General features: G+C 47.5%; 8 protein-coding genes across 8 annotated transcripts; 4 read left to right on the plus strand and 4 right to left on the minus strand.

The window, feature by feature from the left end:
- Window positions 1–4,617: 4,617 nt before the first annotated feature.
- N7447_007401 (uncharacterized protein) lies at window positions 4,618–5,074 on the plus strand (the record flags this gene model as incomplete). Its single annotated transcript, XM_057231663.1, has 3 exons — window positions 4,618–4,624; window positions 4,687–4,901; window positions 4,970–5,074. 3 exons carry the CDS (start codon window positions 4,618–4,620, stop codon window positions 5,072–5,074), a joined length of 327 nt encoding a protein of 108 aa, XP_057086753.1.
- Window positions 5,075–5,742: 668 nt separating this feature from the next.
- N7447_007402 (40S ribosomal protein uS9) lies at window positions 5,743–6,572 on the minus strand (the record flags this gene model as incomplete). The annotated part of the gene is made up of 4 exons (XM_057231664.1): window positions 5,743–6,033; window positions 6,167–6,238; window positions 6,433–6,455; window positions 6,527–6,572. 4 exons carry the CDS (start codon window positions 6,570–6,572, stop codon window positions 5,743–5,745), a joined length of 432 nt encoding a protein of 143 aa, XP_057086754.1.
- A 362-nt stretch (window positions 6,573–6,934) lies between these two features.
- On the plus strand, window positions 6,935–7,696 carry N7447_007403 (mitochondrial 54S ribosomal protein uL13m; the record flags this gene model as incomplete). Its single annotated transcript, XM_057231665.1, has 3 exons — window positions 6,935–6,955; window positions 7,045–7,405; window positions 7,572–7,696. The coding sequence occupies 3 exons, from the start codon at window positions 6,935–6,937 to the stop codon at window positions 7,694–7,696; spliced, it is 507 nt and encodes a 168-aa protein (XP_057086755.1).
- Window positions 7,697–7,849: 153 nt separating this feature from the next.
- Window positions 7,850–8,094, minus strand: N7447_007404 (uncharacterized protein; the record flags this gene model as incomplete). Its single annotated transcript, XM_057231666.1, has 2 exons — window positions 7,850–7,890; window positions 7,944–8,094. The coding sequence occupies 2 exons, from the start codon at window positions 8,092–8,094 to the stop codon at window positions 7,850–7,852; spliced, it is 192 nt and encodes a 63-aa protein (XP_057086756.1).
- A 33-nt stretch (window positions 8,095–8,127) lies between these two features.
- On the minus strand, window positions 8,128–9,168 carry N7447_007405 (urate oxidase; the record flags this gene model as incomplete). Its single annotated transcript, XM_057231667.1, has 3 exons — window positions 8,128–8,252; window positions 8,311–8,957; window positions 9,032–9,168. The coding sequence occupies 3 exons, from the start codon at window positions 9,166–9,168 to the stop codon at window positions 8,128–8,130; spliced, it is 909 nt and encodes a 302-aa protein (XP_057086757.1).
- Window positions 9,169–10,943: 1,775 nt separating this feature from the next.
- On the plus strand, window positions 10,944–12,577 carry N7447_007406 (MFS transporter; the record flags this gene model as incomplete). Its single annotated transcript, XM_057231668.1, has 5 exons — window positions 10,944–11,066; window positions 11,132–11,152; window positions 11,206–11,263; window positions 11,331–11,980; window positions 12,035–12,577. 5 exons carry the CDS (start codon window positions 10,944–10,946, stop codon window positions 12,575–12,577), a joined length of 1,395 nt encoding a protein of 464 aa, XP_057086758.1.
- Window positions 12,578–13,395: 818 nt separating this feature from the next.
- On the plus strand, window positions 13,396–14,631 carry N7447_007407 (agmatine deiminase family protein; the record flags this gene model as incomplete). Its single annotated transcript, XM_057231669.1, has 1 exon — window positions 13,396–14,631. One exon carries the CDS (start codon window positions 13,396–13,398, stop codon window positions 14,629–14,631), a length of 1,236 nt encoding a protein of 411 aa, XP_057086759.1.
- A 717-nt stretch (window positions 14,632–15,348) lies between these two features.
- On the minus strand, window positions 15,349–15,954 carry N7447_007408 (uncharacterized protein; the record flags this gene model as incomplete). Its single annotated transcript, XM_057231670.1, has 1 exon — window positions 15,349–15,954. The coding sequence occupies one exon, from the start codon at window positions 15,952–15,954 to the stop codon at window positions 15,349–15,351; it is 606 nt and encodes a 201-aa protein (XP_057086760.1).
- Between the last annotated feature and the right edge of the window lie 776 nt (window positions 15,955–16,730).

The following is a 16,730-nucleotide window of genomic DNA, read 5'->3' on the forward strand; positions in this document are numbered from 1 at the left end:
TAGGAACCATACCTAGATGGCCCGGATTCCGGCAGGTTTCTGGGTCCATCGCACCAACCGGGTTTTTTTGCCATTAACCAGCCGCCATGAATCAACATATATACATATATCTATGTAGTATCTTAGAGGTCTAGAGATAGCTCGTATCAAAGATGCTTCGCTAATAATATTATGGGATAGTTAGCCGTTATATTCTCAAAGACCCCAGAAAAGACCTTAAAAGGACCGATACAAAGATGATGACATTTTAGTTTTTATAGTAGTGCTAGACTTTATCTACAGTATGTATGAGCGGTTTGGATATTTTAGGTGTTTTGGAATAGGGCATATGTCGATTTCATAAAATCATCGCTCTAAAATGGAGAAATCATCTCATGTTTATGAGGGCTTATACATACATTGGCGTAGTGAGCCCCCAAACCTGTCGTACCCGGATAGAGGCATATTGAATCTTTGTAAGAATCTGGCCCATTCATTCAGCGCATTGAATTCCATGCATCGAACCTAGAAACTACTAGTAATATGAGCCCAGTATTTAGAATACAGAGGCTCCAGGGCTATATCCTTGTCTGACAGAAACCAGTCCCAGATAGTGCAATATACCATTGGCTTTACCAGCCGCCCAGGCATGGAATACTAGAATAGGACAATAGGACAGCATTAAAAACCATTTGGTTGTATAGATTTCCCTAGCCCATTAGAGGAACTGAAGCCACGCTTAGTCGTCTACTACTTCTGGATTTGGAGCCACGCTTAGTCGTCTACTATTTCCTCTTATAGATCGTGACACGTTAAACGTAAACGTGCTTTATTCCTCTTCTTGAGTTTCTAGCCCACTGTCATTCTTTCAGATCTCAAACCAGCCGATAAAGTTCCAATATGTCTCTTTTCATTTGATCTCATTTGATCTGGTCATTTTGATTTGATCTATTTTGTATTAACACCCTCCCCACTCCCCAAATCTATTGGGTGCATGCGTGTTGCCTCTTCGCCTGTCGCATCAACGAACTATGAGTGCACACCACACCACACCACACCGAAAACAAGCTCAGAGGAGTTGGTGAGACTACCATGGAGCGTGTTGGTGCTAATTTCCATGATGAAAGTAACCTCGACTAATCTTTACCAATGCAGAGTATTCCTCAGCACCGTCGCCGCCAAAATTCCTAACAACATCCTGCCCTTCATACAAGCGTAATAAGCTGGGTTTTGCGATGGATGGGCATCCATTTGGTGCTGGATTCCAAATGTGGTAAGTGAATTCAGTTTATCACCATGCCATAGGGAGTATGAGAGCTTCCTTTACTGCGCTGTGGCATATGATGACCATCCAAGCACTGTCAAATCTGTGGATATGACAAAACATTTGTTGATCTGATGCCAAAGCAAATAGAAGCTCACTATCTATTGCAGTCTTTATATCCGATGTCTGAACAATTTGGCTAACACTCCCACCAATCTATATAGGCTACCGGGTCTTTGTGCTTGGGTACGACTCAGTCCTCAAGTCAAATCCTGCAAATGATGATGCAAGAGCCTCCTCAAACATCAGCATTGGATGTTTAGCTATTAGTCTGACGGGTAACAACACCCCAGATTGATCGTATGGTGGTTGTTACTACCTATGTTGCATCATTGGACCGATTCCGCTAATACCTGAGGAATATACACAGTATTCATCCCATCGACATGCGCACATATGACGATATCACCACCTTGACAGCCTGCAATTACAATTGGTACCTGGGGCTTGAACTCGTAAATGATGGCCACTCGAGCTACAGAGGCCGATGAGATGAAAGCAAACTTTGATTGAAGCTGATCTGAGTTAAGACAAAGAGATATTTGGTTTGAGAATCCAACTATTCGTACTATAAAAATGTGTCTGAATGGTTTCGCTAACACTCAAGATACCTAGGTATGCATTCTATGTTCACCCTCTGGCCTGCCTCGATATGAGCCCCCTCCCCTCGCATTCCATAAGCACAATGGGTGCTCGATGAACCCAAAATCGCAAGTTATGATGAGAATACACACCATGAAAGTGACTGTGGCCTACCAATAAATAGTGCCACTGGACATATTGAATGAAAATTGAAAAGAACTCTGATACGATGCAGAACAAAACATATCACATCGTCCTTATTCTTTTGTGATATTGGAAGCTCCAACTAACAATGCCGAGACATTCTAGGTCTCCGTTCTGTACGATTAGGTATGATCTTTCCAACCCCACAAGCACAGTTAATATGTGCCACAAAAAACACATTCCATGATGACAATACATTTATACTACACTTTGAGAAACCGTGGATCGCAAGAACCAATGGTCTCAGTGACAAAGTCGAAGAACGTCTGAAGTGAAAGAAAATACCTTATTTTCTTGACTGCTCTTGTAGCCCTTCTGGACTTGCTACGTCGTTTTCTATTTTTCTAACACTCGAGATACCTAGATTATCCCCTATTCACTCTCAGGTGTGGCTCCTTATGACTCCAATGAATTCCTAGCAGCATGACCATCTGGAAGCTCAGATGACGAGGACTAAACTCTCAAGGTGACCCTGATTTTTCGATAGGTCAATGGACACAATCAAACATGAGACTGAACACCGGTACGAGTTTGAACATCAAGGGTGCTCGAATTTTATGACTAACTCGTCCGTTGTTGGGATGCAATGCCACATTGAATCCTTTAGTCCGCGCTTCCAGATCGAAGGATCTCGTCTCCATTGATTTGTTTATATGCATACATAGATATGGTTTGATACAAAGACCCCCGAGACTCTACAAAACAATATCTAGGGGTTTTGCAAGTTTGCAAATGAGAACTTGAATACCCACAACTTTCAATGGCCCGAGGAGTTACATCAATTCGTCTGAAGTGCGACAAATCGAGGGGTTGACTCGGACCAAACCATTGGCAGCTCTGTTTTACCTGTTCAATCCCGACCCCATGTCCTGATATGCAGCTATCTGGCTGATATGGGACCAAAGATGAAAATGCCGATATTCTCAACGCATGACACAATATTCCTCAAACCGATATTGGAGCTTCTCTGTTGATTGCTCCAATGTATCGCCGCAGATTATGAATTTCTCATCCAAGGTATGACTTGACACAGCCCTTGATCCACCAAGAACAATTAAAGCCCACAAAAATGATGACAACCTTTTACTACCAAAACTCCTAGTCCACACACCGTGAGGATAACAGAAAAATGAAAAGAACAGTCTGATGCGAGGCCAATTGCTCCAATTAAGAGTCACTGCAATATCCGTGCCTCTCATTTGCCCGTTCTCCAGTCCTAGAATCCAATATTCAGGTTGACACAAAGCCAAAGAGACCTTGTTTTCCCAATTGACCCTCGGGCTCGTGCTATGTGGTTGGGTCAGATCTCTGTCGCTGACGTTTCCAGTTATCTAGGCAGGCTTTGCATTTTTCGCTCCTGACTCTTTGCGGAGGCCATTCGACATGGTCTTGCAGTGGCTACAAGCACATTGATGGATAAGCTCAAAAACTCGCGAATGATGATTCGTTATGCCTTCTCTATTCGTGGTCTGCCTTGGTAGCACAATCAATAGAGAAAACATACCCGATGCGAGAGACTTGAGAAACTTGAGTCACACGAATACGGAGGTTTGGTCAAGTGAGGTACGTTTGAAATCTCCCTATGCTTTACTATGAAATTTTAGATCAAAACATGGATGATTCAGGAGTGGTTGAGACAAAAGGAGAGAGGTAAGTTTTCTATTCCCCATGACCCTTTGGAGAAATCATTACAGGCTCATATTTGGATGGCACCACGCCTATGCTTCAGTGGTTGATACATTAAAGAAAGGCAAGTTTTCCATTCCCCCATTTCTTATAAATGTTAATGTTTTGAGAGAACCTTCCCACTCCAAAACTTTACAAACCTTCAAAGCCGTAAGTGATGATGGTTTGAACACTACAATTTCAGGTGGCTACGCATTGGCATAACTCCAATGAAAAAAAAAGATCAATAGCAAACGTCTGATACGAGCTACACAAGGTTTCTACAGCAAAGGATTGATTTCTCAAAAGATACTTCTACAAGTCCTCTATACTTGGCTGCAGTGGCATATTATGATATCCAAAATGAGAACGCGCATATGCGGCAGTGGTGGTTGAGATAATATAAAGAAAGAAAGGCAAGGTTATCCGTTCCCTAGATTTTTTGTGATTGCTAATTATGAGCCTTTAGTCCTGGAGACAAACTCACGTCGAATAGATGAATCTATATCAAATGGAGAACTTCGAACCCCATGCGTGATATGACGACTATTGAATTGTTCAATTGAGTGCATATGAATTGGCATACGCGTGAATGATATTCAAGCACATATTTGATACGAGATGACAACAAGGTCTCGGCAGCATAGGGTTGATCAAGAAAGGTACGTTAGCAATTCCCTATGCTTCAGTGATAGCCGAACCTCATGATTCTGGATTAAAATATCCCAAATGGTTGGTTGAGCCTTGAAACTCTTAAATGATGACCGATGAGTGATTTTCGTTCTGACTGGCTATGCATTGCGAAGCCAATGAGAGAAAGAAAAGGCAATTTCTGATAGGAGTTGAATACAAGGCCGCACACCATGGAGGGTTGATCAGATGAATGAGTTTGCAGTCTGTTTATACATTGCTAACGGTTGAGTTGCATATAGCACTTGCGGTGAGAACGCATTTACAGACCACCCTCTCAACTCATAATGAGTTGCACTGGTCCCATACTTCCCTATCCAATGCTACCCCCAACGAGGAAGGAAAAGAAGGTCTGATGCACGAGGAATGGAGTTTCATGGCTAAGGAGGTTTGCCGAGAGACACTGAAATGCGCCTACTTTGGTGACGACCGAGTCTTACACACTTCAGATGACATGGTAAGCTCACTGCCGGAGGGTGTCAATGATAATACAAGGCAATATCTAACTGATTACTAGTCTAACAGTTATGGGAAGGCTTGTTGGAAACGTGGGAGGAGCAGTTGGAGAGGAGCTGGGGTGCCGGGAACCTCGAGAGAGCGCTGCAGCACTGGCTGCAACTGCCACCATAGTTTCTCTTGTATGTTAGAAATCATGTGGCCGACACCATATGGCTATGACAAGAAACTGAAATATTGTCTAATTGGACGGGTGTTTGGCGGTAGATCTGAGTGGCAAACAGCCAATGTCCGGGGTAAACTTGCTATCAGTATGTAGATCTATGAGTCCTAGATGTAGTCCCGTATGAGCGAGGGGCGAGTACCTCGGTTTACCTTCGGAGCATATATACCTGCTCAAGTTTGGCGTAAGGAGAACATAACTCTGGGAAAAAGTGAGACCAATGTTAGAACACCGTAGCTAAAATAACCCAAAAGACCCCAAAAACAAAGATTTGAACAAGATGAAACCCAGTATCATTGAGTAGATTTTCCTGGCTATGCTAGGTATTTTTTCCAGCCGTGCAGGACAGCGCCAGTGAAAAACATATCATCAAGGCACCGGAACAACAACCAGAGGTCATTTTCCCAAATTCCTCTAGCCCGGTCCTCTCATGCAAGAGCGGTTAAACCGAACAAAAACCGCTCAAACATCCCCGAATCCTCCCAAGTCCCCAGTCCACCAAGAAGTCATGGAAATAAGTCGTGATAGAAAAAACATATGAAGACAGACATATTCCATTTCCCCGTTGCCGTAAACTTTTCTTTTCCCTTTCGCCGCGTAACAAGTGAGAAAGAAAAATTTAACGGTAGGACTTCTGGTAACGGGAGCGGGCACCGCGACCACCGAACTTCTTGGGCTCGGCGCGACGGTTGTCGGCAACCAGGAGTGTGCGGTCGTACTGAGCAAGAGCCTGCTTCAGCTGGTTCTTGGAGTGCTCATCGACGTACTTCTGGTAGTAGGCGACAATGGACTTGGCGATAGCCTGACGGATGGCGTAGACCTGCGAGGTGTGACCACCACCGGTAACGCGGACACGGATGTCGACACCGGCGAACTTGTCAACGCCGACGATGAGGAGGGGCTCGTAGACCTAAAAATTCGAGCGTAAATTGTCAGAAATCGATTCCGGAGACATTTTCCCATTGCCATTGTCGTTTGCGATTCGTGCGAATGCGTTCTTCTGTGGCGCACGGGAGTTGGTTGAGCGAATGTATTGTGCGTACCTTGAAACGGAGGATCTCGGGCTGGACCAGGGAGAGGGGCTGGCCGTTAACCTTGACGAGGCCCTTGCCTTGCTGTAAAAAGTCTCAGCATGCTATCCAATTCAATGTGTACATAGCCCCATGATCGCGCAATATGTTGTTTCGCATATCCTTCCAAAATTCAATCCCAATTCTTCATTTCGTGCACAATTCATTTCCGACTGCTTTCCTTCCAGATATTTCGAAACAACGTATTGGGACCGAGGGGGTAGAGGCGTTCATCATACCTTGCAGTGGGCGACAGCGGTGGCTATTGAAAATTGAATGTCAGCTCACGGGTTCATTCATACGGATCTCCGGTCGAAAAAAAAGGGAGCTTACCCGTCTTCTTCTTGCCGAAGCATTGCACACTCGGGACGGAAGCCATGGTGGATTGTCGTGGGGGAGGGAGTGTGTTGTCGAGGGAGATGGAAAAAGAGTCACTTGAATTCACATACCACAGTGATTTGCCCTTCCGTGCGGGTTTCGCTTAGTGTGCGACGCTAATTCTACTTCGGGACTAGCGTGGCACGAGACTTAGGGCTTGGTCACATGACCCGGAGAACTTCAGTCGGGGGCGGGTTAGAGGCTACAAGCATACAGGGAACGCTGAGATCATCATTATCTCGGACATTGAAGTTCTGGATCTGTTTTTGTTGTTGGGATCTTCAATTAGACTTCTCCGCCTTTCATTAATTGTCTAATTGCCCCCACCTCGACACCTACACTACCCTCTGCCGCATCAACAAGATGTCGCAACTCGTTGGCAAGGTAAACAGCTTCAATGCGGAGGCTTCCGGGCCAACCGCGCATGCTCTGCATACAACCAAGCAACCCATCTCTAACAATTGACGCCTTAGACTCGTCTCGCCTACTCGCGCACATGGCACTATGTCGACGCCGGTGCCGACGAACGATCCCTGGGCCGCCTCGCCTCGTCGATCGCCCTCGTCTTGATGGGCAAGAACAAGCCCATCTACGACCCTTCAACAGATTGTGGTGACTACGTGGTGGTTGTGGGATGTCATGACCTCAAGACAACAGGAAAGAAGCGATTCCAGAAGAAGTACTACACGCACACGACGCGGCCCGGTAGCTTGAAGAGCATGACGATGGATCAGATGTTTGCTAAATGGGGTGGTGGTGAAGTCCTGCGCCGCGCTGTCAGGGGCATGCTGCCTAAGAACCGACTGAAGGATATCCGCCTCGCTCGATTGAAGAGTAAGTGCTATGTTGCTACTGGGCTCCTACTCCCTGGATGGGTTACTTGATTACTTGATGAGAGATATTTGGGTCCATCTTCAAAAAACGACCTGGACCCCATACATTCACATTCAGTCCATCTCTTTTTCATATTTTGATCACAGTCTAACCTGATATCATGCAGCTTTCGAAGGTGTCGCCCACCCCTACAAGGAGAATATCGTCAAGTTCGGCAATCAATCAGTGATCGGAAATCTGCCCGAAGTGCAGGAAGCATTCAAAGCGGCCGCCGATAAGCCAAGCGCATAAAGCATCCTATCTTATATCTCCTTCTTTCGTCATTTTACAACACCGACCTAAACCGGGTCTGTGTCTGCCTGTATTCTATTCTCCTGCGATGTTATGATCCAACCGCAAAAGCGCATGGGTGTGGAGTCCATTTGGGATATTGCTTTTGATTATCTACTTCGTTGACTTGGCCTCGGACTTTTCAACTTTCGAGCCTGCGGTTCTTTTGAAATGTACTTATAGCACATACAATCACAATACCACGTACTATACAATTCTTTTCTATCTTGTCTACGATGGTAAATTATGAGGAGAGGTGCGCAGGATTGGATTTGAGATATAGGGGAGTCTGATCCCAGAGGTATACGGAATGGATATATGTACAAGAGAAAGAAACACAAAACCAAGCTAGCGCCCATGTCGAAGCTCGCCGACAATCTTCTAGAAAGCATTTACAGCTTAGCCTTTTGGCCAGCACGACCAACGGTGCATTTGATAAGACCATTGGGGTTGGACTGAGGAGCGTACACCTCGGCATCCTTGCCAGTGTTCTTGATGCCCTTGTGCCAACTGAGATCTAAAACCGCAGAGATTAGCATAATTCCAAGCCTCGCAAGGGAAAGGGTCAAACGTACCAACTTCGAAGAAATGTTTATTAGGCAAAGCATACTCAACGGTATCCAGTAGAGGCACAGCAGCAAGAATCTGATCTGCCATCTTGTACATCGTCGCCTGGACAGAGGCACTATTATCCTCGGCAAAGGTCTTGAGGGTAATAGCGCGGGCCGCCTCCCAAGCAGGATTGAACTTCTCAAAGTGCGTCTTGACCTCGGCGAGACCAGTGAAGCGGCGCCACTGCCATTTTGCTGCGACATCGGTGCTAAGGAGACGGTCCCAGGTCTCCTTAAGCGTGGTGTACTCGTCGCGGACGAAACCCCAGAACTGGGAACCAGTGCTCTTCAACACAGTCAGGCCGTTGATGGAGGAGTTGATGTCGATACCCTTGCCCTCAACGACATCAACCTGCACCTCGCGGGTCTCGGAGCCTGGCTGGATGAACGAGTGCGGGTGAGGCTTGCCGTCGATGTCCATGCGCACCCAGCGGTGGGTCACGATATTGACGTGCGCCGCGTGGATGTGGCTGTACTTCTCGATGAAGTGTGTGCCCAGGATTGAACCGAACAGCTCCGGTGGGTCTACGGGGTTCTGCTTGGCTGTGATGAAGATGGTGTTCTTGATCGAGTCGGTTGCGACAACGACGCTGTTGTCGGCTTTGGTGTAACTGTGGAGACCTTTGCGTTAGCTTCAACTTTTTTTTTTGGTAGATAAGAGATGTCGCCAAACTGCTAAACTTACGAGGTCTCAATATCACCCTCCAGCAAGACACAGACGGTCATCTCCACGACAGTTTGGATACCAGTCTTCTCATCCCGGTGCACCTTGCACACGCGGACGTTGTCCTTGCCGTAGCGGGCAGCTGCCAATGCGCTCATCTTGAATTGTGGGTGATAATATAAAATATTAGGGAATAGAGAAGAATACTGAAAAGGCAAATAATTGAATGCAGATCCAATCCTATTTATTCCGGAACCAAATTGGCTGATCAAGAGAGTATCGGGCACCTCCGATGGCCGCGATGGTCGCGAGTGGCCGGTCTCCCCTCAAAACCCCGATCTTATCAGTTGCCGATTAGACAGATTCTTGATGCCCAGGTCCATGTATGGCATGATACCTCCAAGACAGCATTCTCAACGTATCGTACAGCAGAACACAATTCCTTTTTCCCCAGATTTTCGGACAGACAATTGCACAATGGCTACGAATCCCGAAAATCCGACCTCCGGGTCTGCAGTCAACTGCAAACCCCTAGATTATTATATTTCAAATCCCTTGCAATTTGTACTACGATGACTCGTGCAATCGCTGGAAATCCCGGACATCAGCCTGGATCCTGGCGAGCTGCGAGCCGTGAAAGACGTGGAAGTCCTGGGGATAAACACTCGGCGCTGACATGACTTCCTTCCTGCAGGATATGCTCACGCAGTGACCTCATAGCCGGTGGTACAGTGGGCGAAAAATGTCACCATCTGTACGTTGACTCGCCTTGATGACGAGAGATCATGACCTTTTGGGGGTTCTTCCTTGTTCATTTGTGTACATTCTACACTGGGGGTACTTCGGGGTTAAAACGGTTCTGCTTCTACGGCCGGATATATATTGCATCTATATCCCCTGTGATGTATATCAGGTTGCTCATGCAAATCAGGCATCTACAAGGCCTACGGAACGCAGTAGATCTTCCCGAACAACCCACAAGGAACACAAACGCCATCAGGGTGCTTATCCCGGCTTCACAGAACCTGGAATTAATCCTGGCATCTTCACCGGAACGCGGTAGTGGAAGAGCCTCAGTACCCACAGAGCACAGGAGAGTACCTCCGTATCGCAATAAGAAGATGCCTACCCTACACATCCTGTCACAGCATGTGCAAACGTCAAACACACTGGCGAATCTAGCGGTCAACAACCATTGGCATGATGGAGTTTATTTATCTCCATAGGAGTGACAATATTACCCGAGACCTATCATGTGCTCAGCCACCTGCCAACAAAGCTGCTTCGTCGACCAAAGCAAAGTTTTGTCTTTGGGCAGGGAAAAACCAAGATATTTAACAACGTGGTCTCTTTCATACATACCGGACTCCAGATACCCATCCAGGGAACAACCCCAAGACCCATGCCCCAGTTCGACAATAATGTGTATGTCAGATCCAGATAGCAAGACTGAATTCTTTTTTTTTTTTTTGGCTGAATAGTAATCGACGGAGTGCATCATAGAAACGAAGGCGAAGCACACCCAATCTCCAGCTTAGATTACAATCCTCGAATCGGAGCGTGTGGCTGGCGGTGTGGTATGCCTGCAACGTTGATCTGACGAATCTTGCATGCAGTGCACATTTCCAAGCCCTATCAATCAACATTATATTCCGCGATTGGGTCAGACGTCCATGAGTAAAAGGCGGGCAAGCTCTCTTCGGTTCTCGGCCAAGGCTGGGCTGACGGGCTTGTTGCTTCTTCTTTGTTCAACAAAGAGTCTTCACTTGCCAATTATGCCTGGTATTTGTCGAACAATCTCCGGTTCTGCTTGACTCTTGGTTTTTGACTGCTTTCGGGTTATTCGGAAATTCATATCAGTGACTCGGTTTACCGACGAAGCTCCTTTGTTTCCATCTCGCAGACAAGCACTCGTTTTTCCCCCAGGGTAATCATGACTATGGGCGATCTATCAAACCTCAAGGGAGAGTCAGGGGGAAAGTGTGCTCCCTGGCTGTTGAAGTTTCGTTCCTCAACAAGTTTTATCATTGCTGCAGTCTGGATGTCTACCTTCACGGTATGTGAGAGTCTAGTTGGCTAGTGTTATAAGTCCTTAACTGACCAAGACTCAATTTGAATAAGGAATTCCTCCTATATGCCATGGTAAGCAAAGACTTTCCATAATGTGGATTGGACACAGGGTCAATAAACTGCAGATAGTCCCGGTGATGCCAACAGTCCTCATGATCCGAGCCGGAGTCGAATTTAAGCACCGTATGTCTTGTTCCTGTCCTCGCTAACAGCCTTCCTCTCAAATTATCGCATACTCACTGTTAAGTAGGAGAATATTGGGTCAGTGTCCTTCTCATGTCCGAAGCAGGCACGGCTCTGCTGATGTGTCCCATATTCGGCTACCTGGTCGACCGCGGACGCACACGTCGACTACCCTTCATCGGCGCCCTGGTCATATTAACCGCCTGCATGCTGGTCTTGCAGTTGGCACATTCCATCGCTGCATTTGTCGCGGCTCGTGTACTCCAAGGCATCGCAGCCGCTTTAGTAGTAGTAGCGTCATTCGCTCTCATCGGCGATGCTGTGTCCCAGGATCGTCTCGGTCAGACGATAGGATATCTGGGCTCCGCGATTGCTTCAGGCTTTTTGCTTGGTCCGTTCCTCGGGGGCGTTGTGTACAATTCTGGCGGGTACGATGCCGTGTTCTGGTTTGCGTATCCTATTATTATGCTTGACATGGTTATGCGGCTCATTTTGATTGAGAAGAAGGTCGCTGCTCAATGGACTGGAGAATCGAATGGAGATTTGGGGTCCGGTCTAGACACCGCGCAGCGTATTCCCTCTGTCGGTTTTCACGAACCACAGGTCATCCAGAGAAGAAAATGGCTCGTTATCTTCCGGATGCTCAAGCAGCGCCGAGTATTGATCTCTTCGTGGGCACTTCTCGTCCAGGGAATCTTGCTTTCTGCTTTCGATGCGGTATGTAACAGTCTCAATGTCATTAGCATGAAGCACCCTTACTAACCACACCAGACCCTTCCCATATTCGTCGAAACGATATTTGGCTGGACCGCCCTCGGCATGGGGTTAATATTCCTCCCCATGGCTGTCCCGGCCTTCTTCGAACCGCTGTTCGGCAGATTCACCGACAGGTTCGGTGCCCGCTTCGTAGCCTTTGGCTGTTTCGTTTTTCTCTCGCCCACCCTCATCTGTCTCCGGTTTGTCCAGACGAAGTCAAACGAACAGACTGCGCTTCTAGTTTCATTGCTCTTCCTTACCGGGATCTTCCTCCATGCCTGCGCCCCAGCCATGTACGTTGAGACGCAGCGCGCACTCACAGCGATGGAGCTCAAGGACCCAGGAATACTTGGACCCAAGGGTGCTGTGGCGCAAGGATTTGGATTGCAGAGTATGTGTCAATTTGCGGGAGTATTCTTTGGACCCCTTTGGGGTGGTTTTGTCGAGTATCGTTTTGGGTGGGGCGCGATGACGGGCACTTTGGGGGTCTTGGTAGCGCTGACCGCACTTCCGATGTTGTGGTTAGGAGAAAGTGAAGAGGAAAGGGCTCTGAGTTGAATTAGCGTTACGCAGTTAGGCAGCACTTTTCTTTTGCTCAAGGCAAGTATCAGTTCTGCCTACATCATACATATATAGGTCACCTCGGAATGGACTATACGTTGATGGATTTCCTACATTAGCAACTTTTATAAAGCGCTGTTATCCGTATACTTGTATGCCTGGAATATTTGGCATAGTTTGTACTTTGATCTTTAATTATAGCTACAAGAATAGCTGTCCGCCTATGCAGCCTTGTGATGTATCTTTGGTCTGTTCATTAGTCTTTCTGGTGATTTCAGTGCTCTTCGCAGATGTCTTTTTGTAAGATATTTGCTTCCCCCCTCTTTATAGGTAGATAGACAACAGAAAGAAAGCAAGAGAGAGAAAGGAGATATCTAACTGACGACATGGTCCTAACCCAATGGGAGGCCCACAAAGTTACTTGGTGAATTCTACTTAGCTTGAGAGTCGAGACGTGATTCTTAGGGTTAGCAGCATTTGATAGATTCCTCCAATTAGAAACCAAAAACGGTTAGACCCGACTCCACTATGATGTTAAGGTTATCGCCTGGACTATCCCAATACGGTTCCAACCTATTTAGGTCTTTGACATTGGTCTCTCATCATATTGACCATATTGGGATCTCACATTCAGCATAAATATCCAACCTGCCCTGTTCTTCATGCTTCTTTTCATAGCCCAAGACTCGCATCTTTCACTGTGAGTAAACCAGTCTATCAACATCACATCATGTACCACACACATGTGATCTAACCCACCCAGACCTCTATAGCCCAAGCTCACATACCATCTACCAACCTACCCAACAACAACCATGCCTGCAACCAACAAAACCTGGCACATCCAGCACCGCGCCCTCGCGCAACTAGACAAAACAAAGCGATACATCTGCCCAGCAGAAACAAGCCCCCACCTAGCAACCCTCCTAAGCTTCCCCTCACGATGCTCCACCCTACCAGAACTGCACGCCAGGACAAGCAACGAGATAATCTCCCTCGCAGCAGCAATCGCAGCCTTCGAGCCCGTCCGCCTCCACACCCGATCAGAAGACATCCCACAAGCCCAAGCCCTCCTTGACAAACGAACCACCCTCCTACCGCAGCACCGCGCCAACATAACCATCATCGCAGCCCCAACAAACCACTGCTGGATTCGCGACACAGGCCCCGTTTACGTCCGGAGCGCCGACGCAGAAGATAAAACCCGCTACGCAATTGACTTCCGCTTCTGCGAATGGGGCCACAAAACAACAGAGCGTATCTACGGCGCCAGTGTCTCGTCTACAGCGGCAAAGGCGCTGGAGGATTCCCCGCAGTACGCGGAGTGGCCGGTCATGGACGACGAAGCCATGCGCGAGAACACGGCTTTCGCGAGTGCTGTTCTGGATCTCGAGAATGCGAATACGGATGCTGTGATGGATGTTGTTAAGCGCGTGCAGACGGATCTCAGACTTGAAGGTGGGGGCATTGAAGTCGATGGCGAAGGGACGTTTATGGCGACGGAGAGTAGTATTATCGGGGATTCGCGGAATCCTGGACTCGGGAAGGCGGAAATCGAGGCTGAGCTCGGCCGGTTGCTAGGTGTTAGCACCTTTATCTGGTTTCCTGGTCGGGTTGGGCTTGATGTTACGGATGTGCACGTTGATGCCGAGGCTAGGTTTGTGAGACCCGGGGTTGTTGTTGTTTGTCGTCCGCATGAGAAGGCGGAGAGGGTGCATTGGGAGGTCTATTCAGAGATTCGGGAGGTCTTGGAGAAATCTACTGATGCGCGTGAGCGTCGCTTCGAGGTTCATGATGTTGTTGAGCCGGATCCGAGCTGCGTTAAGGGAGATCTTGCTGGGGAGGAGGAGGCGCCGGCGGCTTCGTACGTTAACTTTTATTTCGTTAACGGGGCGCTGATTATGCCGGCATTTGGGGATGCTGAGGCTGATACGAAAGCTTTTGAGTTGTTCAAGAGTCTGGTTCCTGAGAGGGAGGTTCGTCAGGTTGAGGTTAATGCCTTGCCCAGGACTGGGGGTGTGCTGCATTGTGTTACGCAGCAGGTGGTGTGAGGGGGGTGGACATGCAGAATCTCGTCTTTTACTTGACAGTCAGATACGAAAAACACTAAACCTAATACCTTATGCATATGCATGTAGTCTATAAAAACAAGATCCCAACAATATTTGAACATGTGGTATTGAGTGCTGGTATCGAAAAATCATGTTTTAACCAACCTGCAAGTGTCGAAGAATGTAGACAGAACAAAAAGAGAGGAGAGGGAAAAGCCATAAGATAGACTAAACAAACCACTCCCCACACAGATCATAACTCATGTAGAATAGTGTAAGATGTATACCTTTTTTTTTGGGCTTCTTTTGTACCAGCAAAATCGCCAGCAAGAAACCAATATCCCCACTTGGAACCTGATATCTTCCCCCAAATCCAAATTCCAGACTTAGACAGATATCAGAGAACCCAGGGAAGAATCGAAAAAGAGGGAGAGAGAGAAAAAAAAAGAGAACACCGTCCCAGGACGCCCAGTAATGCCGCGCCACATAACAACCCCCCCCCCCAAAAAAAAGCGCGGGCGAGACAAGGCCAAGAAAATAAACACGTATAAACCTCATGATAGAACAGAGCTAGAAACCCATCCGATCAAGCATCCGATTGCCGTCCCAGGATGATAGCCGGCATCTGAGTCAGAGCCAGAGTCAACCCAGAACACCAACACCAAACCAAACCCAATAAACCCCTCCTGAGGCTCCATTCCCCCCACATCTTATACCTCAAAGACTCAACTGATCGATACTCCCCACCCGCCCACTCCCGCCAAGCCGCCCCCCACCCTTCGTAACCATCCCGAGCCGATAAAAGCGTTCTTCGCCAGCCGGCGTCCTCCCACCAATATACCACTTCTCAGGACCTATAGCATCGCGGAACCCACCCGAGCCGCTGGATGAGTCACTCCCACGGCGCTGGCGGTCCGCAGGGCCACGGTTGATCGGGATAGGTGTTGAAGTGGATGATGGTGGTGTGGAGGGGACGGAGGGTTGGTCGTGGTGGTAGTGGTGTGAAGGGGCCGGGCTTGGGCCTTGGACTGGACCGGTTGGTGCTGTACTTGTTGCCGAGGAGTTGGTAGAGGAAGTGTGGGTGTGAGTATGGTGGTGGTTGTGGTGATTGTGGTGAGTGTGGTGAGGTGCGGAAGCGGATGATGGTGCTGAGGAGCCTTGGGCTGAGTTTGCTGCTTTTGTGGCGATGGCGCGGGCACTCTGGGAGATTTGGGCGGAGGAGATGGTTGAGTTTGTGCCGACTTGCTGGGTGGTGGGTTTATAGGTTGACTGGGCGCGGAAGGCGGCCAGGAAGTTGGCGAGGAATGGACGGTTGTTGGACATGGTGGGACAGATCTGTAAGACTGTGTAGACTGTATAGAGAAGTGCCTATGTGTAGAACATGAAGAACATGTAGAACAGAGAAGTGTTTCGAGAAATCCCGATCCCGTAGGCGCTCCAATCACGGGTGCTGGATTATAGCCATGACGTTACGTAGGAAGTTTCCGGGTTATACCCATTTTCTCCATTTCTCCGCTATTCCGCTACATGGACATATCCTATCACCTGATACTATTAGTCCCTTTCTCTTCTATTATAGACACTTGCCCAAGTCAAAATGGATCATAAGTCTATTTCTAATTGCTTTTCTAACCCAAATAAAACACCTTAAATCACTCAAATTCCCGAAGCACACATATGTCCTGCCATGCCGACTTTACATGAGAAAAGAGGCCATGCGATGCAGAAAAAAAACGAGAAAGGAAAGATAAGAGCACATGAAGAAAATGGACTGCAAGAATGAAAGAAACATGGTAATTCGACAACAACCATCCCATAAAAGATAATATATATAAAAAAAAGCTTTTCTTCTTTCTGATGTCGAACACTCGCGCAAAAGATGAACACATGCCCATGTCTATGTTGTGGACGCCGAACAAACCACCCACCATACCATCTGCCCCTCTCATCGGGGGTTCAAGATAAAAGATAACCAGACTCGCAAACCACTTATGTAAGAATGCACACCCACACCGGATGGGATCAGAATAAAAAGAAAAAGATAGATCGAGGACAAACGATACTAAAACAAGACCGGAACGGGGACGCTAGGAGTACGA

Source organism: Penicillium robsamsonii (genome assembly GCF_028829455.1).
Source record: "Penicillium robsamsonii strain IBT 29466 chromosome Unknown utg000003l_segment0_segment0, whole genome shotgun sequence".
Classification (NCBI taxonomy): domain Eukaryota; kingdom Fungi; phylum Ascomycota; class Eurotiomycetes; order Eurotiales; family Aspergillaceae; genus Penicillium; species Penicillium robsamsonii.